This window comes from Protomyctophum bolini (assembly GCF_963924005.1).
Source record: "Protomyctophum bolini genome assembly, chromosome: 13".
Taxonomy (NCBI): Eukaryota; Metazoa; Chordata; class Actinopteri; order Myctophiformes; family Myctophidae; genus Protomyctophum; species Protomyctophum bolini.
In genome coordinates, this window is record NC_137874.1 from 28,086,874 (window position 1) to 28,114,741 (window position 27,868).

A 27,868-nucleotide genomic window follows, 5' to 3' on the forward strand; every position below is an offset into this window, starting at 1 on the left:
GTGTACAGGGTTTGATGAGATCAGATCAACATACAGTATATATGGAATGTCAGAACAGGTCAGCTCCATATGGAGATCTAAGGGTGGCAGAGGGGCAGTGTCTTGAGTGTACAGGGTTTGATGAGGGCCCAGGTAGGGCCGGGCCTTAATTTTCGGGCCTGTTGAGAACTCTAGTTTTCCCGGCTGCCGGGTGCGGCTGCACAAATAACTTTGGGGCACGTCTAGATTTTAAATGCAGGTATCAGTCCTGAATATAGGCATTGAGATGTGCACACAATCTTCTCTGTGATCAGTCAAAATGAACAGGTTCTGACATATATCCCTATACTTATATTGATGACATCAGGGATCTCCATATATGGGATTAATTGCGACAGCAAGTCGCATTTACTATGACATTAGGGATCTCCATCCCTGATGATGTCATGTGATGACACAAAACATGGGCACCATGGGGCTTTCCCCATGTATGGGGATTTTGAGCGATACACTGAAATGCACGATTCCATAGTTAACTGAAGGTCGTAACAATACAAAAAGTTCTGAACTGTCAATGCGGTGCTCTCTGTTGGTTCATTCACACAGTTTACACAGATTGTCTGCACTGTGATGGATGGATGAATGTATTGGCCCGACCTAGACAAAAATCTCATGATGACTGGACAGCATGTCCCGTATGGGCATGGTTACTTTTGCAACAATGGGCCTTAATGGAAGCTACACCATTTCAATGTGGAAAAGGGGGTGTTATGGGGAGAGGATATAGTGTACTCAAATACACTGTTATTTGTATTGGTTAATATGAATAGCTATAAGAGCAATGTGGGTTGGCTCGAGTAGCATAGGCTATACCTAATGACTTGGCAGAAAACATGCGTGCAACAGCATGCATGGGCTACTGTAATCCCATAATGCATTGGCAAATATATGCTTCTGTCTGCATGGTCATTAGATCCGCAGGGTGTGTACAGTGTATACAGGCTCTGGCTCCGCTCCATCACTCATGGTTCATATTACACACTATAGCCTACCTGAGTCTCTCACTCTCACTCATACACTCTCACATACACTCGGACTCTGTGACAGTTGTTTGTATCATTTTCCTGTTACCGTCCAGATGCAGCTGATATCCGCGCGTAAATGGAGAGCTTTTACGCACGGCGCGTGTTGACTCAAAAAGAGGTTTAACTGTCGTTTTTTTCTTTCTCATATTGCCATTTGCCACAGACTCGTATAAACGGGCATATATCATATTCCTTGGAGATGTAAGAGATGATGCGCTAATATAGCTTACTACACAACACAATAACACAACACAACGGAGGGTGGGGGTGTAAGGGAAAGGCGTGCTTTCGAGCGCTCAGTCCCAACAAAACCCGGGAGAGAGTGGGACCGAGACGTCGATAACACCGCGCTCATCAATAAGGACATTGGACATAAGGACACAATTAAATAGCTGTGCCTTAAAGGAATTAGACTCGGTACATTTATTAGACTTAATCTGATGCCCACTCGATGGAGATAATCTAAAGGAAGAACCTTGAGCCAAGGAGAGAAATTTGTTCATTAGAAATTCTCCGGATTTGAGAAGAGTCAAGTGCAGGAAGAAATCAGATCTTCTAAAGCAATGGCGATCAACACCGACACCGCCTATGGGAAAAGCGGCCTGGGGGAGCGGGAGGTGTCCCATCACAGCGACTTCCACGATACGGAGAAACTATTGAGTTCCACCATTACCGAGCCCACCGTTGGGGAGAGTAACATGAATCCCTCCGACACCTTCACCCTCAACATAAGAGGCAGCGTCCGTTCTCTGGACGCGGAGCAGATAGGACACAGGTCGCCGCTCAAGTCGGGCTCCGTGGGTCACCTCGCAGCCACACCCAGACCCAGGTCCGGCTCGCGGCTCAGCTTGGGTCCGCCGCTCTCCCCGGTGCCCCCCGGGACGGAGCCCCCTCCCAGCTACCTCTGGCTGGCGGTGCTGTCTTGTTTCTGTCTCGGCGGCATGCCGTTCAACATCTGTGCGCTGTGGTACGCGCACGTGGTGAGTTCCATGGCCAAACACCACCGAGATTAATTTGTAGCAAAAAGTTTACAAATATATGTATTTTCTTTTTAAATGTAGGCTACTATAGTTATCTGATGGTTAAGTTTAATGTATCCATTTATATAACTCAGAGTGTCAGTTAAATTATGTTTATAATAATTTCTACAAATGCATGCCGAAGTAGGCTACCGTGCATCATGTGCATATGGATTCTGTGCATCCCCTACATCTGAACATCTCCATCAAATAGGCCTATTATTCTTGTGTCTGCGCAGTCGAGGTCAATCCTGCTCACCGGAGACGTGCATGCAGCAACCAAGTACGGCCGTAGATCTATGCTGTTGAGTTGTGTTGCCATAATGGTTGGCGTGGCCGTCATAGTCTTCATCGTGCTCACAATAGGTATGCACCTGTATGCACCTATATGCCGCCGCCCCCCCCCCCCCCCCCCCCCACACACACACACACACACACACACACACACTCACAGAGTAGCCTATTGTATTGGTATTTATATTTTTTGGATACTTGTACTCACTATCTCACAGACTAATATTGTACTTTTTAGCCTACTCCACCACAATTATTTCAGTCTAGCTATATAGTTACCTTAAATATTTACATATTAAATCCAAACCTGCTACATTAAAGTGATAAACAATTGCATTATTTTTTTATAGGCTACAATCCAATAATGTGAAATGAGCCATTCTGCTCAAAGACAAATTTTACCAATACGTTTGTATTTTAACTCAAGTAAAATATTGAATACTGTTTTTTTTATTTTTACATTGTGGTACTGCTACTCTCGCCAGACTCTTCAATTTCCTCTATGCAAAGTTTTGTTCTTGTCTATCCCTTTTTGCAGAGATGCAGTGAATGGATGCAGAGGACACGAAAGAGTGAGTTAGTACTATAAACTTCAATGGTCTCAAATGTTCACACAGAAGACAGAAGATCGCAACGTGAAGAAAAAAAAGAGCACAAAACCAAAGAGAAAACCAATAATGAAAAAATTACTATAGTCATGAGACTACATAAATTATGCATATAAATTACTCTTCCCATTTCTGTTCTGAACAGAGGACAAAAAGTTGCTTTTGCGGTTTCTCAGGACCAAGTGAACAAGTGGACCACGATAAACAAAGGCTCTGCTTAGGGACTGAGTGGATCATCAAAGAGAGTTGGTTGGAGACAATTATCCCCAGTCCCAAATAGTGGTACAATGTTGTTAGCATGGGTCTGATACCAGGGCCTGATGAAGGGCAAACACCAAGAACAAAATTTGAGCATAAGTACTTCATGTTTATTTATTTATTTGAAAAGGGACAATGTACAATAGCCTATGTATTGCACCAGAGACCGCTAAGAGCTCATTTACATCTGTAGTCCCTGGGTGGGCGACACAGTGCAGTGTACGATCATATTACCGAAAACAAGCTTCCTTTTGATTAGATTGACTATTTATGTCATTATGTCTACAGAAACACGCATGGCCAAAAACCTAGGATCCTTATTTTGTATCCATGCACACACAGAATGAAGTCTGCGCACATGCATGCCCTGCAAAAAAAGAAGAAAAAAAGGGGGGGAAAAATCATCAATGCTTCTCTAAGAACAAATAAATACATACAGCTATTAACATGCACTTCCATGCTGTTGTGTCATTTGCAGCAGTTCTCATGCTACAAAAGTTTACATTCTTCCCTGGTTAGTAAGTAATGGTAAATAATGTTAAAGAACTACAGTATAGGTTATATGTGGGAGGCTGTCAGAATGGACATAAGGTTTACATGTAACTTCAAAATTGTATGCAATTATCATGGCAGTTTTATTTGTTTTGGACATTTTATCTTTTTGCGGTAAATTACTTCTACATTTGTCGTATACCCATTGATAGTTGATACCTGGTGCAACCTATACGTTGTTTTAGCTTTGAAGCCAGATGCTACCTCTGTGTCTCATTAGTTATTGCTATACATGTATTAACATCATTTTTATAATTTTTTTGAATAAGAATTTGAAGGTTTTCAGAAGGCGTTATTAGAATCGGCCTGAGGTATCAATGGGTTAACAGTATGTTCCTAGTACAATTGTTCTATACTCTGAACTACCTGTATGTCCAATCGCAATTAGTTTACACTTACATTTATGAAGTGTCCGTTTTATGCACTGATTGTTGTCGGCACATGTGTTGTTTCTACATTTATACTGTATGACTGGTTTCCTGTGCCATAGTTTTGCATGTGTGAAATAAACATGAACTAGCATGAGGAATTTGAGCAAGAGTCCACCATTCTTTTATTAATATTTTTCTTAGTCTTATATAAAAGTATAATATCAACATTAAACATACATATTAAAATGGTTTCTTCATACATCCTGAAAGAGTAAAAAAAATACAATTGAACAATATGCACTGCAGCAGACTAGAAATCTAAAGTATTATTATAATTCACTGAATAAATAATCCTTTCTATTTTACGAGATTTCTTGACACACTTGGGGCCAGTTGCATGAAGGACAGGATTTAGAATCCTACTTCACAGCTAATGCATAAAATGGACATTTAAGTGGATAATTTGAGATTGATTTGCAGACATGCAATACAATGGGTACAGTAATAGCAGAAAGAAACAGTCTTAATGACTTAATACCATTTGAAGCTTAGTGCACATTAGGCTTGTGAGAGAAAACTGATTTTCTTTATATGAGGAAATGTATATTAAGTTAAAATTGCTTACGAGAGAAGTATATTGGCGATTTTACCAATATTCTAAACCTGACCCTTGTAGGGTGGCTAAGCTTTCTGGGGGGGTGGGGTGGTATACAGTAAACTTGCCTAATAGGATACTATAAGATTAATTCAGATAACTTGTAATTGGACCCAGAATGTGATTGCTTTTGGTCCAAACAAAGCGTTTTCTTTGAAAATTCAAAGAAATAATAAGGGGCAAAAAATAAAGGGGGAGGGGAATTCAAAATGGAAAGTTTGGCAAAAGTTATAAAGTTTGGTGGAAACTGGAGCTGTGATCATTTCCATGGCATGTCATCAGTGGAAGGTGTAGAGTAGCAAGAGGATGGTGCACACTCCAATCACACCTCCCAGTATGAGAGAGTCGCGCCTCTTTCGCAAATTGATTCGCTGGATTAGACCGTTGATGGCAGGGAAACGATCTGAGGCACATGGTGAAGGAAAAGTCTTGATTGAAAACAATGGAAGACAGACAATGTGCGAGAAGGGATGTCGAGTTATCTACCGGCTTTACGGCACAGTACAATAATGAAAGGTTCTGTTTTACCACTCCAACACTGACCGATAACAAGCAGCAAGCATACAAGCTGCTTGTTATACAAAATCACTGGACTAAATCCTGATAATAGGTGTTGTAGACTGAAAATAGTAGGATACTGGCCAGGGTGGTAACTCTCGTCTGAATGGACTTCAGCATCCCTCTCTGAAATGTCATGCCCTCTTTGGTAGCCATGGCAATACTGTGGACGGAACGGAACACACCCGTTATTAGTTTAAGAAAATAACATTGGACTCACTGAATCACAGTCAAGTATTTCCCTGCAGGAAATCACAAGTGCTTTTTGAAGGCAAAATAAATGAGAAAGCGTAGACAAATTAACTGAAATGATTCATCACCAAGATAGCAGGACGTAACCTTTATGTATATTCAGCTGTTCAGACCAAAGAATGGCATGTCAATCCATTTACAATTAGTAATGGCAGGCATCTATTACTACGTAGCCACTTGATAATACAATATTATACAATACTGCATTACTGCATCATACTTTCAAATACAACACCACCTTTGAGGTGCAGACTTGATAACCTGGATGGCTCAGTCAACAAAGACCTGAGTCTGTTTGCCAGGTAGTTGAGGTGTGCGTGTGTGTAGTTGAACACAACAAAATATTAAAAAGCTTACCTTATGGCACTGTCGATTAACCGATCTGAACTGTGATAAGAAAAATAAAAGTTATCCCTTTAAGGAGCCACATATAAGAATGTTTCCTTCACTACCAAAATGCTTGACACGTTTATATTATATTATATATATATTATACATTGAGGATGTGGCCATTTTAGTACTTGAGGCGAGTTAAGTACTTTTTTTTAAATTTTGTGAAAGTGAAAATTTCAAAATTCATACAGTCTAAACTCTAAACAAAACAAGGTTTTCATACTATACAAAGATAATTCAAGGGAATGTCATTCTTTTTAATAAAAAAAAACAACAAGAAGAACAGCAGCAGCAGAGTCTGGATTTCAAACCACACAGCTCTTATCATAAAACGAGCACTTCCTGTGATTCCAGCGACACTGCACTCAAGAGGGCTAATGGACATTTTTTGGGGAAAGTCGGGCTCTGATTGGTCCATGCTCCCACCGCAGCTAATTCATCTTTATAGTACAATGAGGTTTGTGTACCATGGGGGAGAAATTATTAAGGGACCAAGAAGTCACGAAGTGACTTTAGTCACATATTGTTTTTGTGTTTTCTTCTTCTTCTTCGTCGTCGTCTTCTTCTTCTCCTCCTCCCGCCAAAAATTGCAGTTCTGACTTAACGGTGCAGTCGGTTTTCGCGAAACGCGGTAATCTAGTAGAGGGCCATGCCAAACGGTGACAATGCGAAGCCCATGATGATTGGCCAAATGGTGGTGCTATAGCACTCAATTGAAAATGCTAACTTTTAACGTGAATATCTCATGAACCGTTTGACCATTAGCAATGACACTTTGATACACATATGTGTCTCTGGACAACTTTCGTGTTCTGACTTTTGACCTCTGACCTTTAGATCACTGAAAAACAGGATCTTTGATCAAAATGCACAAAAACGTCTAACGTGAACTTTGGACCTATACGGACAAATAATCGTAGTACGTGAAAACACACTGTAGTAATGGATAAAGACCAGGACAGTTGTTACCAAAAATACTGGATGATGTTACCGTTTAGAATGAGTCAACTGACTCTGTCTCCATAGCTTAGACGGTAGAGCTCTCACCTTTAGACCACAGGGTCACTGGTTCAAATCCAGTTAGCGACAACTCAGCCCGTGATTCTTATTTGTGCATATTGTTCTTATTGCGTATTGTCTTCTTTCTTGGTCCCGCCTTATCGCTGCTTGCAGCTATAGTGTTATATATATTTTTTTCTCCCGGAAGCCGTTTGTGTTTTTGTGTCTGAGCTTAAAAAACAAACAATTTAGGGGGGGGGGGGGCGATATGGTGATAAATATCGTATCGTGATAAAACGTCTCCACGACATGCCTTTTCACAGATATTGTATCGTGATACAGTGAATGTGCATTTCTATACCTTAATTTATACTTTTGTAGAACAACGGTTTCGTTAGCCAAAATAATAACCATTTTGGTCTAAATGCTCTGTTACTCAGTTTTCTTTTAGTTTGTTACCTTGTAGATGGTTGTACTGTGAACAATAACCCTAAAAACGACATGATATGAAAATGTATCGTGATACTACTTTAAAAAATATTGTGATATTATATTTAAATTTTTCCATATCCCCCACCCCTCCTATTTCAATTACCTTCAGGCACCTCATACATAGTTTCCATCAAGTGCAGACTATTTCCAAGTCCATTAATTATTCTATATTTCACTTCAGCATTGTTATGCCAATTTGCATATTTTGTATAAACAATGCGCAAACCTATTTTGCTTTGATTAGAAACAGAGCGGCAAAAGCCGGTAGCACAACTCAATTCCCATTCAGTCTTGAATGCCAATGAATGCAGGGTGGGTGCGGTGTGACATCATGCCATATACACTAAACATTATGTGGATGAGATTTCCAGTGGCTGCCATTAGCTGTTGAGATAAATGATAGACAGATGGACAGTGCCTTCAGTCCAGGGAGCTGAGCACTACTTCCTGACAGACTCCACCGGAGACCAGAAATCAATACTGGTCTCTCTACTACCTTCATCCATCACACCATCTCTCTCCATCACACCATCTCTCTGCTTTGCTTTCCCTGAGCCCAGCCTACCCGATCATCCACACTGCTTCTTGTCCTCTCCACCTCATTTTATCCTCTACCCGGTTCCCTTTCTCCTCTGTGCTATCATTTCATTTTCGTTCAGCAGCACAGTTACAGGAATCATGCAGACATCACTAGCCAGTAGCCACAAGCTGAGGTGATTAATGAGATGTCCATTAAATCACACGTGCACACACATACACCCACCCCTACTGTAATAAATGTAAGTGGATTCCGTGTGTGTTCCCCCCCCCCCCCCCCACACACACACACACACACACTTTATGAAACAACTGGGGGCTCTTCAATTGAAACAGATACAGGAAGTGATGACACTTGGTCGGCCAACCAATGTCGTATTTAGGGTCAACTACTAAGGCTGTCCCCGAACATTCGGGGTTCGAATCTTCGCTCGTTAGGGTTGGCATGCAAGGCGCATTTGCGCACCAACAGCTGAGACAGTTATGTAGAGAAACTCAAATGTGATGTTAATGTCCTGTAAGTAGACTTAGAAATAAAACTAGTGTTGACTAATCATTACATGTGGCTCTTATTTTGAAGAGGAAGTTATGCACAAGTCAGTTTCAGTTGTAAACAAGCTACTATGACACTTTCCCAAAGTTACGTGCGGGGCGCTCTTATCAACATACATCACATTCTGTGCTCAGCCAATGAAATAATTTCCATGGTACACACAGACACACAAAGCTGGGCATAGGAGGAGCTAGCACCCCTCTAAAAATTCATAGTTCCAACCAGTTTCTTTGCATACGTCTGGCCATTAATGAGATCATTAGTCACAGTTCCAACCAGTTTCTTTGCATACGTCTGGCCATTAATGAGATCATTAGTTAGTTAAATGTGGGATAATATTTTCAATGCTCGTCCCTGTGGAGACTGAGCCTCAACTCCATCTGACACATACAGTACGATAAGACAAGAAAATAATATAATATAATATGTAAAGGAAGCGGTTGGATTGGAACAGATTGGAATGGAATAAAATAAAAAATACCCACGCAGTGTAGTCTACTTGGAAGCTTAATGGCTGTGTGTTAAAACCATAGACTGTAAAAAATATGGACAAAGCGTTCCCGGGGTCTAACATGAACGTAAAATGAAGCCTGTCAGTCCTTGCAATGGAAGTCGCCATCTTTCTAGATCTGTTTTGGTCCAGCTGGCCATTGGCTGGCCCAGACAACGAGCCGGGACTTCCCCCCTTCTTCTCCGTTGGTTTTTATTTTGACTCGAGTGGGAGGGGAATCCCTATCATAGACTGTAACGGTAGCCACGCCCCTCAGAACATACGCGACTTTATGGTCATTCTTTAAATTAATGGGACCATAATTTTCCAAAAAGAATATTATGACATTAGAAATGAGACTTTAAACTAGTGACTGGAAGAAGAAAGTATTCATGACCATGTTTATTAAGGTAATACAGTCTAGGTGAAGTTGGGCCCAAATACATGGACTTCTATGGGGCTATGGGTTTTTCTGGGTTCAATGACAGCGCCACAACAGGCCATTATATGAACTTTAATTTCCTTAGTGGCTTCACAAAATATCTGTCTGACTGCCCCCCTGGTTAAAACACAATTACAGGCAGGCAGGAGGCGTTGTATTTCCACTGTATTTCCAGTACGTGTGATGTGTAACTTGATTTCTTACTTCCTCAGATGTTCATGTTCCTTCAGGAAGAGCTCCATCCTCCTGTTATTTACTGCTGAACCACTCTTATAGGACCTGAAAATACACACACACACACACACACACACACACACACACACACACACACACACACACACACACACACACACACACACACACACACACACACACACACACACACACACACACACACACACACACACACACAGAACTTAATTATGCATAATATAACATTTATTTCTATATAAAAAGCAGTAAATGGCCATTTATGATGATGTACAATAAGAGCTCCCCTCATTTCACATGGGTGTGATTTTCTTTACTTTGTACTTGCATGCTTGAGACGTTTCTTTTCCCAGTTAAAAACTATGTTTTTGTTTAAGTTACAAGTTATACTAGCATTTTATTTTAACAATGAGAACATTAGAGGTAGCTCTTTTAATAGTTGTTCTTCCATGGAGGACCCTGATGGTGCCACTTTCACAACCCACATGGCGCACTGCTTACTATCAGCGTGAGATGAACACTGTTGAGTCACTCACAACCATTAAACAACAACGTTCTGAAAACACAATAACAAGCCAACCAGTGATGGTATTGTTGAGACTTGGCACCCTGGCAGGCATTGATGTGTGCACGTTCTGCCAGATTTACTTTGTGGTACAACGGTGTCGACTCGCGTGCCTAAAACAGACGATCCACAAGCTCACGGCACATCACCCAACCGTTCTGAACTTCAGAAGCATGCCACATTCGGGGCGTTTGTTGATCATGCGCCTACCATACCGTGTTGTGGAGCTGCATGCTTAGCTGGGCTTCATGGCTATTTGCATTCACCAACGCTGTTGTCAACAATAAATCCAAAAAGCCGACATTTTCGCATATAAGGGGGGTGAAGGAAGGAAGACAGGTTCTCAATCACACGCAATTCACGTGCACAGTTGACGTGCAGATTGCGTGCAGTGTGAGAATACATGGGCTTCAAAATAAAAGCAATGCGGTTTTAGTCCACCCATATGGTAATGAAAGTATGTTTTATTTTCTAATTATCAAGTAATCTTTCGCGAGCCGGTCAGAATCAGCCAGCCAGCCAGGTACAATGCCCAGGTCTGTTATAGATGGATCAAGAAAAAGGGAGAGTCAATCAATTTCATGATTGCAGGATACACAGTAAAGTTCATTGGGGTAATTTAAGTGTGTGTACGGGTCCATTTGGTTCCATTTACTGTATACACATGCTCAGAGTTAAGTTAACACTATGGGTTTTACTGTGTAGCACAGCACTGCATTATGTACAAGCTGAAGAAAAACTGTGCTGAGTGAGTTGTATCATGAGGGCATATCCATGAGTTTGTGAATATAACCTTTACTGCACCTAAAATATTTGTTTTCCTGTATGCTTTCCTTGTGTGTGGACATAAATAAATTGTTAATGTGTGTGTTCAGTCAAGGATGGGTGGGGGGATTTATGTGTATTTCTATACAGTATAAGTGCAGAGCTCTCTGTGTTAACTGGGCATGAATGAATGAAACTTTCTACCTTCATAAACAGCATGATCATGACAAACACTTTTCTGTTAATCGTTTGTTTGCTCTCCCTCCATTTAAGCCGGCGGTTGGGCAGTGATTACGGGGCTTCCTGCATTAAAGGCTGTTAAATCATTAGGACTCTCTAACAATCTCCAGCCACTCTATGCAGCACGGAGGCGTCTTCTCTTCCTTGTGTCAGATCGAGTCCTTTTCTGTGGAGGGGGGGGGGGGTGTTCTGCTGTCCACCCCCTGTCCAACAGTAAATAAAATATATGGGCTTATTCATTCTCTTCACTATCCCGCACCCTTGATGTGCTTATCATCCTTCTCTCTCTCCAGTATACACCCTTTCTAATTCTTTCTCTCACTTTTGTATCTCTCTCTCTCTCTCTCTCTCTCTCTCTCTCCCCCCCTCCCTCCCTCCCTCTCTCCCTCCCTCTCTCTCTCTCTCCATCCCCCCCTCTCTCTCTCTCTCCCTCCCTCCCCTCCCTCCCTCCCTCTCTCTCTCTCTCTCTCTCTCTCTCCATCCCCCCCTCTCTCTCTCTCTCCCTCCCTCCCTCTCTCCCCCTCCCTCTCCCTCCCTCCCTGCGGTTTGATTTACTGTAGGAGGCACTTAGGAAAAATATCCCGAGAGAGACAGAGCGAGAGAGGTTGTAGGATGAGGAGAGGCAAGGATAATTAATAATAAAGATAGGGTGGAGATGTAAAGCAACAAACAGGACGTGCCTGCCTCCTGCTGTTGAAGAACAATATAGCAGAGACAAATGCTCAAACATATGTCAATAAACTGCTCTGCAGCCATCTATAAGAGGGGCTGTGTGTCTTGTATGTGTCTTGGAAGTGTCTTGGATGTGTCGTCGTCGCTCCCTCCCGAGTCTTGGTACCTCCGAGACGCCATTAGTTTGACAAAAGGGCCCCGCCCCGCCCTGCCACAGGGGAGCTCGGAAGGTGAACTCAAAGAAAACGAAAACTCCTTTTTCAATCGTACTCTAACATATAAAGTATTTAGTAAAAGTGATAAATGGCGATATCAGCCGGTTTCCAAGCCCAATGAACACGACATGACAGCACTCACTCTATGTCCCTGTGTACTGATCCAAGCAGGTCCTCTCTCGCTCGTAGGCTGAGGAAGTTGCCTTTGGTTTTGTGGAACTCGTGAGTGTAATCCTAAAGGAAACACAAGTACCGTAACAATTAACAAATACGCAGGATCAAAGAGACGTGAAAACATGAACAGGTCAACGATATAATCTAACTCCTAGAAAACAAAGGGAGCTCGCAACTCAATTAAAAAATGTTCCAATTGTCTTCACAGCAGCAAAAGCCTGTTGCTGCTGTGTGGTTTTGCATGAATTCAGCTGTTTTGCAGTTTGGCTTAGCACCACAGATTGCGAGGTTGCGTGTTATTCTTTTTCTTTAATAATTAAAGAAAACACCAACAGGTCAGGTTGCTGAGGCATGGCCTTATAGTCTGGACGCTGAGAAAGGCATGAGCCTTGCCCAGCAACCTGATGAAAAGCGATGTCCTGCTCAGCGGCAGGCAATGCAATACAATGACGTTAGTCAGACCTTTTTTTGCTCTTCCTGAACCTACTGTGGATTATGGCAGGACTACCGGTAGTTGACTTGGATTTTAGCTCTTCCTTGAACCAACCGCAGACTATACGCAGTTACACACCTTGAATAATGTTGCACCGTGAATAACATTTCACCTTGAAAAATGTCCTGCACCTACTGTCCTGTACATATTGTACAGTATACAGCGGCTGCTATATATATAATATAATCTCAGGTACTATGTGTAAATCTATTTATTTTGTTGTACGGCTGTACAGCCTGTAAATAAGATACGAGAAACCCAACAGCTGCGCTGGTTGTGAACGAGCTTCTAAATTATCTGAAACCCTTTACTTGTAGTTTCTGTGGCAAAAGTGCTCAAACTTTCTTCTTTCCTGTCTTGATTTCCTTACAGCCACCCCCCCTTCATCCCTTTCTTGGAAAAATGACACGATGGGAACTATGCACAAAAACGAATTTCAGACACTTTTTTACTTGTAAACTAATGTGACAATAAAGTGGATTCTGATTATACCAACTCCTCACAACACACTCATTCACAACAAAGATGAGACATATAAATACTGAAAATAAATGTATGTTACATATTTCGTGTAATGTTATACATGTTTTGGAAAAGGTTTTTGATTAACAAAATCAATAGCCAAAAACAATAAATAGTCAAGGAGGTCAACTATTTTCCAGGACCCCTAATAAAAGGTTGTTTTCTTTTTTCAAAATAATTCCAGGAATTTCATGCCTGTGGGAACCCTGGAGAGTGAAATGAGTGATTTGTGACAGATGGGAATTTATTCACTGAAGGAAAGTACATCATTGTCCTGCCATGCCATCATCATTACTTTGCTTGCATATGGGTTTGTTGGTATCCTTTGTTTTTCCTTGTTAAATTGCTTGAACTGCAACGCATTTCCAACAATGCTAAGGACGTTGATATTAATTTTGTATTCATCCTTAGGGCCCCAAATCACCCCTTAGAAAGCACAAGTGTCTATTTCAAGTGTTTTTTGACTGTGGGGGTCATATTTTGACAGCAGTAACTGTCCGTCATAATTTCACCCCCTCCCTATCTAAGTACTGGACAGTATTTGGATGTTGATATTAATTTTGTATTCATCCTTAGGGCCCCAAATAACATCTTAGAAAGAACGAATGTATATTTCAAACACAAAGTGTGTTTTGACATAAATATTGCAATATTTTGGCAGTAGCAACTGCCTGTCATAATTTCACCCCCCTCCCTAGTATTGGACGGTATTAGCCTAATGATGTTTTCTGGCAATTCTGAACAAAATATCAAGTCAAATCGCATTACGGAGAGATTGGAGGCGCACTACTAATTTACTTTTGTCCAGAATATCATCGCATATTTCTCAATCAAAACTGTGAAAATATTCCTGTTCAAAAACGTAATCAAAAGTCGTGGTTAAGTATAGGAGGGTTGAGGGGAAAGTGGGTTGAAATGAACTTAATGCATTTACCTGTAAAATGTCTCTGTGTCTCTGTAAGGTGTGCATAAGTGCTGAGTTGTGTGATGTCACTCCAGGGCTCTGTGTGTATTCTGCCATCTTGTCGTTCACAACAGTTAACTGAGATAGAGAGAAAGACAGAAATAATGTAATAGTTAGCATTGAATGAAGCTAATAATAACAATAATAAGTTTAGTTATTGCCAATTCCCCAATGACATGAGTCCCTGTCACTACCAAGACCTAATGCTTGTTCTGGGGTTCTGTTTTTCTGCATGAAACACACCAAGTTTCCCCATGTATAAAATATTCTATTTACAAAACAAAAGTCTGAATTAACTTTAGTCATTTCATTGGGCCTTTGCATCATGTTCACATTAAAACGTCCCCGGAAGAAAACCTGACTGAAACTGAGAGAGGACGACGTGTATGCATGTGAGCCGTTGAACTCACACTGGCCAGCAGCTGCTCCAGTTCAGCAGTCAAAGCCTCAAGCATGTTGTCCTGAGAGGATCCCACAGACCCAGACCTGTTTGCAGAACTGTGTGAGAACATGAGCCTTCAAAGACACAAAAACATGTGTAAATCTGGAAGGGGAGCAGTCCCTTCCAGATTTACACATCTTTTTGTCCCTTGTTCACAATTAGACACAGAACCAAAAAAAGCATCTCTGGGAATGAATGCGTGCTTTGATACAAACTTAATATGGTATGTGTTATAACAGCGTTAAGGTAAAATTCGTTAAGTTACGTTCTACTTTTGGCTATGGACTAGTATTCATCTTTGCCCGTCGCTTGCACTGCCATTCACATTCACACTGATTACATATGGTATTGACTACTGCAATGCTATCCTCTTTGGTCTTCTTCTCACGTATCATCATTAACTTCAATTGGTCCAGAATACAGCTGCCCAGATCTCCTTCCATAAATCATATCACTCCTGCGCTTCAGCAACTTCATTGGCTCCTAAATATCGTACTTATTTCAATATTCTGCATTTCACCTTTAAAGGTACTTCATAACCTAGCATAGGGTCTAGTAGAATGAGGCTTCGGCCACTCTAGGCCAGTCAATCTAAGCTAAAAAAGGGCCTTACCCAGAAGAACTTGCAATAGTAATCGTTCAAGGTTTTTTATGATCCTTAGGTTCATCATCCAATTAACACATTCAAAATTGAGTATAATACTAAATTTTTCACTGATGATTAGTTTATACTTGGTATAAAATTATCTTAATTAAATTAATGATATTTTGCAGCTTGTTTTTAATTGTGTCTTGTAAGGTGTCATTGAGTGAACAAAAACGCATTATTAATCAGCATTATCAAAAATGTGCAGCCAGCTAGAGCTGCAGTACCTTTGCCGCTGGTCACGGCTGCTGCTGCTAGTACAGAGCTTACTGAAAGAGATCAGCTTCAGGTCCAGTTCAGTCTCCAGCTGTCTGGCCTGCTTACGCAGATCTGTAGACACAAGGGGACAATGCGTATATTGGTGGGAAACTAGCCACAAGCAACTCTAGATGCTATTTCTCCTATAAACAGCTATAGTGTAGATTCTGTCTGAACAACATAAACATTAAATGCCATTGGGTAATGTTGGGTATGTCCGTGGCCACCCTTGGCCAATAAGCGACCTGCAATTCGAAACTGGCCCCCGTAAAATCTGAATCACCCACCCAACCCTTTCCCCCCCTCACTGTATGTATTTTTTACCTTTTTACCTCCTCTATGATGATTTCCTGTTTTTGGCTATATAGAAGTGGATATATTTGTACGTCTATAAATGTAACGACGAATTGAAAATGGTGGACCCTATTGTAACATCTTAAACAGCTTTATGTCCACAGTTAACAGTCTTGTATTGAGTTGTACTTGAAATGTACTGTAATTCTCCAAAATCCAAACTGTTAATAAATACTTCAATCAGAAACGGTAGATCTGCAGACGTAAAAGTACAAATACATCAGAAATAGTGTAGAACTAGACACACCAGGACAATATATCAGTGAGAAACACTGCGACACAGACAGACAGAGAACCCCAGGCTGACACCGAGCTAGGTGATTGAGCTAACTTTCTACACAGACGTCCATACAGAACAACAATTATAGGTGGAGCCATGGCCCGTTGTACATCATTCAGTGCCAAAATCACTTTATGTTTATTCGCATGATGCCACTCACACACATGTGACCACGGCTGCTGACAATCAATCTGCCAATGCAAAACTATTGAACTGGATGAACAATATGAACTTGAAGTAAAGTAAAGTAGGCTGCGAAGCGAAGCGGAGCATCAGCCTGGACAGTGACACCATGCTTCCCCCTCCTTAAGACACATATTATTATGACGTTTAATTCACGGAAATGACGGAATTATTGCATAATGTGCCGGTCAAAAAGGAAAGGTTCGTGCCTATGCGTGCAGCTAACTGTTTTCCTAAACAACGACAATTTACCTTCCCAGTAGTTGTTGCTGTCGGCCGCCGCCATGTCTGTCTGTTGTTGACATGTCATCAGCCGTCAAGAAGAAACAACTGTCGTAAATCGTAATTGTATCGTGTGTGACGCAAAGAGCGATACAAACGTGATAAAACGTTGATATGTAGTCAGCTCCGTTCACAACGTGCACACACAACTAGCGTGATGCAAAACATGAACATAGAATTTTGAATTTTGAAGTTCAAATATCAAAACACAATTTGCATTAATATTACATTAATTATTTTCATGTAATATTAATGCAAATTGTGTTTTGATATTTCCCTCTAGGAGGCAGAACAGACTCGTTTTCATCAGAGTAGACCTAAAATGATTGAGCTCTGTCTTGTCTGAATGACGTGTATTTATGTTGTGTACTATAGTTTGTGCACACTGTCTAGGCTACTGCCACAGTTTGCCACGTGTGTGTGTGTGTGTGTGTGTGTGTGTGTGTGTGTGTGTTTGTTTCAATGTGAAAGTGGGGGTCAAGGCAAGGCTTGCCTGTCATATTCAACCTCTTCCTCTCAGCAGTCACTCTCCTCTCACACCAAGCACTGGAACCCACAGATGGCATCCACATACAGAACAGCAGTCTTTTTAATATCCGGCGCCTCCAGGCCTTCACCAAAATCTCACAACAACACATCCTAGAACTTAACTGTATGTGGAGGTTACCACATTGCAAAAACCCAGGTCATTGTGCAACACTCCACCCACCAGACAGAAGTGCCTGTCTTCACCATTGATGGCCAGCAGCTCACCATCGTACCACACTCCACCTACCTCGGAAGTGTCCTGTCCCGGGGCCCCACCTGTAACATCGACCATGACATCCAGGTCCGTGTTGGGTTAGCCTCTTCTGCCTTTGGTAGGCTCAAAACCAGGGTCTTCTTGAATAGAAACCTGACATTTTCTACAGAAGCAGCTGTATACAAAGAGTCTGTTTGTCCACACTGCTATATGGCTCGGAAGCCTGGACCCCCTACCAAAGGCACGCTAGAATCCTGGAGAGATTCCACATTCGCTGCCTACAACGGATCCTGGGTTTGACCTGGGAGGACAGGATCCCATATGTTGTGGACATTTATGACCACAACATCCACCCAGCATCCAAGTGTTCCTTGTACAAAAACATCTACGCTGGGTGGGGCATGTAATCCGCATGCCCGCCCAGGCTCCCCTGGCAGAATCTCTACCGTCAACTCCAGAAAGGCCGTATAGGTCTCCCGGGGGACAGCAGAAACGCTACAAGGACCACATAAGACCCTCCTGAAGCGCTGTGCTATCTAACCCTCTGCACTATTGGTCGGGGGGGTAGGACCAAGGGATTTGGGATTTGTTTATAAACATTTTGGTATTTGTTTATAAACATTTGTGATTTGTTTATAAACATTTGTGATTTGTTTATAAACATTTTGGGATTTGTTTATAAACATTTGGGATTTGTTTACAAACATTTGGGATTTGTTTATAAACATTTGGGATTTGTAAGTCTCATGGGGGGGTAGGACCACTACCAGTTGACCTGTAGTAAGTCTCATGGTCGGGGGGGTAGGACCAAGTCTCATGGGATTTGGGATTTGTTTATAAACATTTTGGTATTTGTTTATAAACATTTGGGATTTGTTTATAAACATTTGGGATTTGTTTATAAACATTTGGGATTTGTTTATAAACATATGTGGCCCCACCTAGCTTCTTAATTTTGATCTCAAAGTGCACCAGATTGAAGCATTTTCATGGCAAATTTACAATTTTTGTCCGGCGTGGCAAAGCAGGAGGGGGGGGGGGCTCTGTATAATATGTTGCCTAGGGCCTCAAAAGGCCTAGAACCGGCACTGACTGGAAGACCTGGCTGCTGATCGCCACACCTGGGGCACCATCAGCCACGAGGGCATCGCACACCTCCAGGAGCAGACCACGGAGAGGAGAAAACAGCAGCGCGTACAGCAACACCAGGGTGCTGCAGGGGACCTCCCCTCATCTGAGGACTTCATTTGCCCCACATGTGGCAATCCATACAGCTCACGCATTGGCCTGCACAGCCACATGCAATGATACCGTCGCAACCCCCCTCAATAACCCATGCTTGGAGCAATATCATCATCGAAATCGATGGACAGCCATAAGCAATGAAGTAAGTGTGTGTTGCTACATAGTGAGTGTTGTGATATGCAACATGCTGTCTACTGATACTTGGTACTTATTTATACTACTACTTTATACTTACTTATATGTATGGTGCACTGCCTGAACTGTAACATACTTTAGGGCTGTGTTAGAGCACGCTGAAGGCCGTGCTGCAGGCAGTGATTTGTGATGTCTAGTCTGTGACGTCATTACCAGAACCAGACGAGGGTCCAATACTCAGAACCGAGTTTCATAACAAATCACTGCCTGCAGCACGGCCTTCAGCGTGCTCTAACACAGCCCTAACCCACGACTCCGAACCCACAACTTTCCGCATGAAAGGCCTCCTTTGCTCAAACCACTAGACTTAATAGTGCTTTTTCTGGTTTTATCCTCGTAGTCAGTTAATTGACTTGTGCTTTTGTTTGAAATGTACCCATTCTATACTGTGAATACAATTTTCAATCAATCAATCAATAACTCGGGTGGCTATATAGGGAGAGATGTTTTCACCAAATATTGTGTGTAATGTATTATTTATGTGTTTTGATTGTATTGATGTTTTGTTTCTATGTTGAGGACTACCGACTACGGATGAGAATAACCATCTGTTGCTAGAATGTATTGTTCATTGATACATGCTCTCTCCCAAATAAACAAATAAATGAAATGAAACCATGATAGACACTGCCGTGACCATGTACAATACACATATGATAATGTGCTGATTAATGGGGTATATCAAAGGAAATTGGAATGTACCGTAGGTAGGCATGGCCTATTGTGTTTTCATGAAAACCATGTGCTATATTCTGTGCCGCCCCTGCCTTACCCCTTATCCCTAAACTTATTTGCAAACTTTTACTATTTTGAAAAACATTTTTAGCTCACAACATGTCATAGATCGCGTAGTTGATTTTAAAACGTTTTTCAAGATAGTCAAATATGGCAAAGAAGTTTAGGGATAAAGGGTAAGGCATGCCTAAGATATGGCCCATGTCTTCAACAACTGCTTCACGGTTCAATATCTAATTATGCTAATTAAAATGTAGTTGCCAAATGCAATACCATAATTTCCAAATGTAAATATGTAATTTTTGTAATTTAACATGTCTGAATTTATACTGGCTGTTGAACCCATCTCCAAGAGTAGCCTAGTTGAGTGAGTGAGTCAGCAGGGAATATGTCAGATCTGGCAGTTTGACTATAGGAGAGACAAGATTGAGACACATGCCATCCACTGTGTTATGAATCTCCCATTCATTGCTCATTCATCTTTATTCATCAGGCTTATACAAAAGTTATCATTAGAACCACAGTAACAGAGAGACTGGTGGTGATGCTGCTGCTGATGAAGAAATCAATGATCATGACATCGATGGCATCGATGAAGAGGCGCAAAACGTCGCAAGGTGTTTCACCGCTGTGCGGCCAGGCAGGAAGTCTCTGAAGTCGAGGGCTTTCTCTCATTACCGGTTCACTCTTTCTCTAGGTTCTGTGTCAATCCCATGTTATGTCTTTCTTACAATTCGTCTTTCCTTTGATTGTATAGATGGTTTCTCTCTCATTCTTGTTGTTGTTTATGTTTATTTGATTTTTTTAGAAAATAAAAAAGGCCATGAACAACACATGACACTGGTAAAGCACCTGAAACCCGACCGGGGCTCCTGCTTGGGCTAACCGCGCCAGCGGAGCCGGGTGATTTGGGAAGAGGAGGAAGGATAGAATAGAAGGAGAAGAGGGTATAGGAGTTAGAGGGAGAGAAGGAAGAGGAGGAGGAGGAGAAGAGGAGGTGCGAAGAAGATGTCTCCATCTCAGTGCTGAATCCTCCTGATGGACTGGATCTGGGGAGTCTGGGAGTGGGATCCATACTCGCGGTAGCACTTGTACTCGCCGGCGTGACAGTCACACTCCATGATGTACTGGTAACCACGATATCCGGGGAACTGGTAGCACACCCAGCTACAGGTATAGAGGAAAACAGGCCAGTTAGACCAGGGCAAGTTTATTTGTACAGCATATTTCATACATTAAGGCACAGAAATGCATTTGAAGCTGATCTGGAATTTAATCTTTGCGTAATGTAGCCTAACTTGGCATCCTCAAGTGGTAGTGACAGGTAACTGTTTTGATACTCAAGCCACTAGTCTACCAGAGACCACTGACTGAAGCTCATACATTGCGGTAACTGTACAATATTGTAATTATTGCTGACTCCCTTACATGATTCTTAGATTGACTAAACATTGCATGCAACTTTAAAGAAACTTAACCACTTTAACCCTATTTCATAATTTGGCTACTTTTGAAAGATCTTGAAATTGTGAAACATGAAAAAATAATACCGTAATAATAAAGAAATAATAAAACATTTGGGGGTCCTTGATATTAAAATGTTTGAGATAATCTGTGTTAAAGACACTATTGATAGATTATAAAAAAAGAAGACAAACTTACGCTCCACACTGAACCTGCATGGATCCGACCTCATTGTCCATCCAGCCCATGGCCTGCAGGGAAGGGTAGTCGTCACACAGCTCAAACTGACGGCCCATCATGTTCTCCTTCTCGAAAATGGTCATGCGGGACTCCTTGTGGCTCTGCAATCATGAAATATCACTTTATGTGTCATGTTATATGGAGAATAAGACCAATCAAGTAAACTATATCCTATGGTTATGTCAGGTGATGTGGTGTTGTACTACAGTAGATGTGACTTGTATTGTGTCATGTTGCGTGTTGTGGGCAGGTCGTGTTTTGGGACGTACGGCACAGCAGATAGGTCTGAAGGAGATCATTCTCTCAATGTGATAGGAGTTGCTGCCGCTGTAGGCCTCGAAACGAGGATAGTCTCCCTTCTCCAGGACAAACTGCTGGCCACAGAAGCTGGAGTGCTCATAGCCCACCCAACTACGCACAGAGAGAGAGAAAGGGGGATGGAGATGCGAAGAGAGAGAGAGAAATTGTTAAAAGAACTGCGAAAACAAGAGTCAGTGTACTTAAGGTCTCTTAAAGTCCTCCATGGTCACATAGGTCCATGGATACTCCCTTAAACTAAACTGGAAAGGCAGTCTTTCTGTGTACTTACGCGCCACACTCGACCTTCAGGGAGCGGATGTTCTCCATTCCACACTCCATGATGTTCTGGCAACAGGCGGTGAACTCCATGCGTCTTCCTTGGAAGCACTCCTGATCGTACACAGTGATCTGGGAAGAATACAAAAGAACCATTAGAATGGTTTTGACACTATAGCGTGACACTAGAGGTGAGCAGTGATTGGCCGTCACTGCCGTCAGGTATGTGCAGGATGCACATACCAGGATTCTTGGTACAATCATCAGTTACTTTATGCGTACACATCCTAGCTTTGCAGTGTAGCCTGTGCTCATGTGTATTGTAGTGTTCAGCAGCATATCTCCATTGTGCTTACCTTCCAGGGGCCCATGGGCATGATGGGGTTTGTCAGAGCCATGTTAATATCTTAATTTCAGCAGTACCTGTTTGGGAAAGAGAGCGACAATCAGGACAGGGATGGACTCAAACATCCACAAACAACTCCGACCAAATGCCATATCATGGAGTGGTCTTGTCATGCAACTAGGCTAACCATAGCAGGCAGGTAAACTTTGAAGGTCCTTTAGGTTTTGTTAAAATCTTGGTTCAAAATCTTTGTCTCCAGTCACTAGGTCTACCTTCTGGAGCATGTTAAAACTCCCCTTGCTTCGATTTAAATTTGGTTATTGTTGTAATAATTGCTTTAAAATTATACATGTGTATAATTCGAAAGTCCAAAATGTATTCTGGCATCAATCTGAATTCAATTGTTGAATTGTTGAATTATATACGATGTGGCGCTTTCTGCATCATGGTCCACAGCTTGGGAAACTGTGGACTGCTACTGTACCATAATATAATATTGACTACTAACTAACTACTATAGGACATTGAACACCTACCCAAAAACCGTGAGCTGTGTATCGCAGGGTGCAGAATGTGTGTGTGTGGGGGTATATATACAACCCCCGGGAGTTCAGGGGCCCGGCAGGGTGGCACGCCTGGACTCGTGTCAGCACTTTGCTTTGGACTCCATTGCTTTGTTGTCTGAGCCACTGAGGGGTTAACACACACAGAGAGATGCACACGTTACAGGGGGCGTAAACGCCCATATTGTGTTGTATTGTGTACCTAAAAGCTATAGGTTAGGACTTATAGGACACAGAGACAGACATATTAATGCAGATACAGGCCGCAATCACTGAAACAGACCCATAAAGAAAATAATTGTATGATCTATGTTTAAAAAAGTGTTCTATTTTTAGAACATAGTAGACAAATCAATGATTGAACAATGATTAGTGCAGGTAAATGGGATTGGTTGAATTGGTGCAGTTGCTAGACTGGCACTGGTTTGGTAGCGGGTATTGACATCTAAGCAATAATTCAATAGGAAGAGGCACAATTGTAATTTATACTGAATTTTAATTTCGCAGCTTACTATGAAAACCTGCAAAACCTGTCTGTCATGCATGTCAGACTGTCAGTCAATCCATATGTGGCCTATACAGAATTCATTCCATATGTTGATCTGATCTCATCTGACCTCATCAAACCCTGTACACTCAAGACACTGCCCCCGCTGCCACCCTTAGATCTCCATATATGGAGCCGACCTGTTTTGACATTCTATATGTTGATCTGACCTCATCAAACCCTGTACACTCAAGACACACTATATGGCCAGTACAGAATTCATTCCATATGTTGATCTGACCCCCCATGCCAAAGTACCAGCGCTTGCCGTCTGCCGTCACCCAAGCGGATGTGTGCACGCGAACTTGGTCGTTCAGTTGTTTTGTATTCTGCACTGTATAATCGTCACTGAATATGTTATTTATTCACTTGTAAGTCGAGAGTAGAGTTGAGAAGGATGAGGCAAAATGAGGAAAAACTTAGTCTTCCTCAGGGTATATATAAACTCTGAGAGTATACAAATATAATGGACCCATAACCAAATTAACCCTTATGGTTCCATTTGGTTTCATTTATACACACTCACTGTGAATTTATTTTTTGCATGGTTAATTATGTACTGGAGTATGGGGAAGACAGAGGGGACAACTTTAAAGTGATGTGTTATGATTCTCTGCTGGTCATTTTTTCCACACCACAGATCGATGGTGGTAGCATGCTAACTAGCTACAGCATCCACCCAACATATCTCCATGAACAATGGACATGTAGGGACAGCTTACTGAGGTCAGCACATTGACTAGACACTCTCTGTGCAGTGCGCATGCACGCGCACGCACGCACACGCACGCTATCACACACACACACACACACACACACACACACACACACACACACACACACACACACACACACACACACACTCATAGAGACAGTGTGAGTGTTTGTGTGCTTTACAAAGTGCAATGCTTTACAACATAAAAGCATATGAGCAAAACAACCAATGAAAATAAAGTTTCTGTGTCTGTCTGTGTGTGTGTGTGTGTGTGTGTGTGTGTGTGTGTGTGTTTGTGTGTGTGTGTGTGTTTGTGTGTGTGAGATAGAGATTCCCTGTGACTATCTGAAATACACATAGGATGCTCCTGTGCAAATGTTGACCAGTTTCCAGTTGCAATCATTGATTAAAGGTAAGCAAATGGGTGTGTGTGAGTGTGTGTGTGTGTGTGTGTGTGTGTGTGTGTGTGTGTGTGTGTGTGTGTGTGTGTGTGCGTGCGTGCAAGTGTGTTCTGCTGATGCCAGCATCAGCTCAGAAGTGACAAAGGGCTCAGCCAACTCAGCAGGTCTATGTCAAGAGCCCACTGTCACCATATAACCTACACACCGTATGCACACGGCATGCGCGTAACAGAGAACACACACACACACACACACACACACACACACACACACACACACCACAAAATATATGTTGCTGTCACTTGTTGATTGTAGTAAAGGTAACACACACTGTGTAATGACCCTGACATCATATACTGCAATACTGTATTGAGGCTATTGGGTTAAACAGTGGAGCCTTTATCCACTTGCAATCTGTTGTTATGAGCTGTTATGTTAGCCTAAATTATTCATCTGTTTCATTTGATGCTACTGCTATTGTTTAACCTTGTTATATCTCCTGAAAAAAAAAAAATATTTTTTTTCACTTCTAAACCTGTGATGTGATAATAAACTTGATACTGCTTGAGGCAATCTAGGATTTCAAATATCTTGGGGGTTTGCTTCAACGGAACAGCTAGGACCTGAAGGGCACTGGAATGCCCTGCACGGGATGAGGAGTGCGCAAATCAGACATGGGAGAAGACCATCTCACACGTACTGTATATATGGACCCGTGTGTGTCGTCTTCATACATTCCCTGATGAAGACAGTTTGGACGAAACATGTTGCTGTTTTGTAACAAAGTATCTTGACTTTACTCGGTTCGCTCCTCTCTTTTCATGGGCTCAGGCATGGACCCTCACAGCACAACTGGAAAGGGCCCTGAATGGAGTCTGCTACTGACATCAATCAAATCTCCATACTGAAAAACTATAATTCTCAGACCCATCCAACTCTACAGTACAAACAACTGAAACATGACCAGCTAACCAAACACAGGAAAGTTAAAAGGAGAGACAACTACAGGTCCTCGACCTACACTGAACCACCTCCATCCAAGGAACCCAAGATGCCAGCTAAGGCTCGCAAACCACCTTAGACAGAGAGGTACGGTGGAAACACAGACCCATGCAGGGATGACTCTGGACTTCAACACATACATTGCAACATGCAAACACAACACAGGCTATGCACTGAAACCTCTGGTCATAGAAAAACAAAAAGATTGAAAGACTAAAGAACTTTGAATGCACCACTAAAGGCTCCAAATACGTTTAAAGAACATTGAATTCCAACACTTCTTTTGATTTATTTTTTAAATTGAAAAAATGTGAAAAATGTGAATTTGATATTGGATTTTATTTTATTTTGTATTTGTGTCGTTACACTTAAGACAATTAGGGGCCGGTGTGTAGGAGCCATTACAAGTGTCACATGGACGGACCATATCAGAAATGTTTGTCCTCTTGCCCGGGCTGGCCTAGCGGTTCAGGCACCTGTAGGCTGCTAATCCAGTCTTACAACATGTCGCAGGTTCTACTCGACCTTTGCTGTGTGTCACTCCCAATCTACCCCCCCCCCCATTTTCTGTCAACTTACTGTACACTATCCAATAAAGGCTTTGTGACGGTCACAGGAAGCACACCACCTACGTAGATGCACTGCAGTGTGGCGTGACAGCTATTAGCTAACAACACTGTGGAGCTCAAGACCATGATGCTAAAGTAGTGTGGATGGCAGTGATTCAGGAGTCTTGAGTTGGTGTTGGCTAGACCAGTCTTTAAGATAACATTAATGGGCCTGGGTCGTGTGTGGCTCAACGGTCCAGGCACCCTGGCTGGTAGTCCATTCTGGCAGTGTGCAGACTCCCGATGCTGACGGACTTTACTGCATGTCACCCCCCATCTCTCTCCCCATTTCCTGGCAGCCTATGTCTATCCCTCTATAAAAAAATATAAAATAAAAGCAAAAGCCACAAACAAACAAACAAAAATAACATTCATTATTGCTTTTTTGTGCTATTTGTGTGTTGCACAATTCTCTGAATCGTATTAAAAGTAGGCAATCGATGGATGACCCCCCCCCCCTTTCAGTTTGAATCCTTGCCCAGTTCAAATCCTTCTTAATCAATATTGTTATGGATTTGCAGTAACTCTAGATTGCCTCTAGGGTGCAACATTAACACACAAAAAGAAACAGCTGATAAGTATTGTATTCCATGCAGGATTTAGTTGAACTCTCTCTACAGTAGCCTAACACATATAAATATACTGGACGTGTTTATGAATATTCGTCTTTATTGAATATTCACGAGTGACACTGGTAAATGTCAATATGTGGATTTGTAGTTTGCCATTTTCAAATAGCCAATTGTATAGCGTTAAAGACAAGTGCTGGAAATGTGGCTGGGGACCGCCTGGAAGCAGCTCAAGGACCCCTTGGGTCACCACCAGACCCCACTTTGAGAACCACTGTATAATTAACAGTATGGTTTGGTTTGCCAGTCAATCAACCACCACCTGCTGCAGTCACGTGAATTAGTATCAATCAACAGCAACTGCTGAGACAGGTCCGGCCATACGTCCGATCCGGATAAAATGTTGCACTACCACTGTTCTCAATTGTGTTCTCGACCTCAACGTGGGGTCCAGCGGACTCAGCAGTCCAGCTATGGACCACCAGTTCTAGGGGGTCCCGACCGTACCGCCGTACCGGTCCCCGATCGAGTCCCGACCTCAATTCGATAGGTGGGTCGGGGTCGAATGGTTAGCCTAATGGACCAGTGTGAAAGGCTTGATAATCACTGGCCTATACAACCGACACCGACACAACAACCAAAGATAGACAAATGAGTCATGTCGCAACAAACCAGCGACCACTTACACAAAACCGGACCATACCATGATTGAAAGAGAGGGGCGACATATAGGACCATGCCTGAAGATGGCACCAGTGTTCTAGTGAACACAAACACGCCCCCTCCTTAACAGCACGACCATCTGCTACCCCCCACCCCTCAACTGTCGGTCCTCTAACATAGAACATTATTTTCATACAATTTTCCGACCGACCAAACATGCGCACATCCTTTTACTGTATTAAAGCCCCCTGCCTCTCCAATATAGGCTACGGTCTGAAACAGAAACACGGTAACCAGGCGCGTAGAGAGAGAGAGTGGGGGGATTTGATTTGAATGAAGCACACTTCATAATAAATAGACAGCCTGAGCCAGTGCATCTTTCAGTGAGGGAGGGAGGGAGGCGGCTATTTTGTATCTCTAAGGCCGGGGTTTAGGAGGGGGAGGAGGGACGGAGA

At 42.2% G+C, this 27,868-nt stretch overlaps 3 protein-coding genes across 5 annotated transcripts; 1 reads left to right on the forward strand and 2 right to left on the reverse strand.

Annotated features, from left to right (window-relative positions):
• Positions 1–1,627: 1,627 nt before the first annotated feature.
• On the forward strand, positions 1,628–3,043 carry LOC308326945 (trafficking regulator of GLUT4 1-like; the record flags this gene model as incomplete). Its single annotated transcript, XM_080780038.1, has 3 exons — positions 1,628–2,044; positions 2,323–2,449; positions 2,916–3,043. The coding sequence occupies 3 exons, from the start codon at positions 1,628–1,630 to the stop codon at positions 2,924–2,926; spliced, it is 555 nt and encodes a 184-aa protein (XP_080636164.1). The 3' UTR covers positions 2,927–3,043.
• Positions 3,044–4,324: 1,281 nt separating this feature from the next.
• LOC308326696 (Golgi SNAP receptor complex member 1-like) lies at positions 4,325–16,832 on the reverse strand. Of its 3 annotated transcripts, none has more exons than XM_080779690.1 (9): positions 16,773–16,832; positions 15,716–15,775; positions 14,768–14,843; positions 14,328–14,435; positions 12,347–12,438; positions 9,742–9,816; positions 5,989–6,018; positions 5,460–5,542; positions 4,325–5,224 (listed from the first exon to the last, which is right to left on the reverse strand). In XM_080779690.1, exons 3-9 carry the CDS (start codon positions 14,810–14,812, stop codon positions 5,100–5,102), a joined length of 558 nt encoding a protein of 185 aa, XP_080635816.1. In that variant the 5' UTR covers positions 14,813–14,843; positions 15,716–15,775; positions 16,773–16,832; the 3' UTR covers positions 4,325–5,099. The 3 variants fall into 3 exon arrangements, with proteins under 3 accessions (XP_080635816.1, XP_080635815.1, XP_080635814.1); XM_080779689.1 differs by having other exon boundaries at positions 15,673–15,775; positions 16,773–16,829; XM_080779688.1 differs by having other exon boundaries at positions 14,768–14,855; positions 15,673–15,775; positions 16,773–16,829.
• Positions 16,833–20,738: 3,906 nt separating this feature from the next.
• Positions 20,739–22,397, reverse strand: LOC308326991 (beta-crystallin A1-like; the record flags this gene model as incomplete). Its single annotated transcript, XM_080780104.1, has 5 exons — positions 20,739–20,886; positions 21,382–21,524; positions 21,693–21,834; positions 22,013–22,131; positions 22,356–22,397. 5 exons carry the CDS (start codon positions 22,395–22,397, stop codon positions 20,739–20,741), a joined length of 594 nt encoding a protein of 197 aa, XP_080636230.1.
• Positions 22,398–27,868: the final 5,471 nt, after the last annotated feature.

Excerpts from the sequence above, each read along its gene's own strand:
- LOC308326696 (XM_080779688.1), bottom strand. The coding sequence starts at position 16,806 with ATGGCGGCGGCCGACAGCAACAACTACTGGGAAG. Across the intron at positions 14,436-14,767 it reads TGGAGCAGCTGCTGGCCAGT|TTAACTGTTGTGAACGACAA; the intron begins GTGAGTTCAACG and ends TCTCTATCTCAG. Across the intron at positions 12,439-14,327 it reads GACACAGAGACATTTTACAG|GATTACACTCACGAGTTCCA; the intron begins GTAAATGCATTA and ends TGTTTCCTTTAG.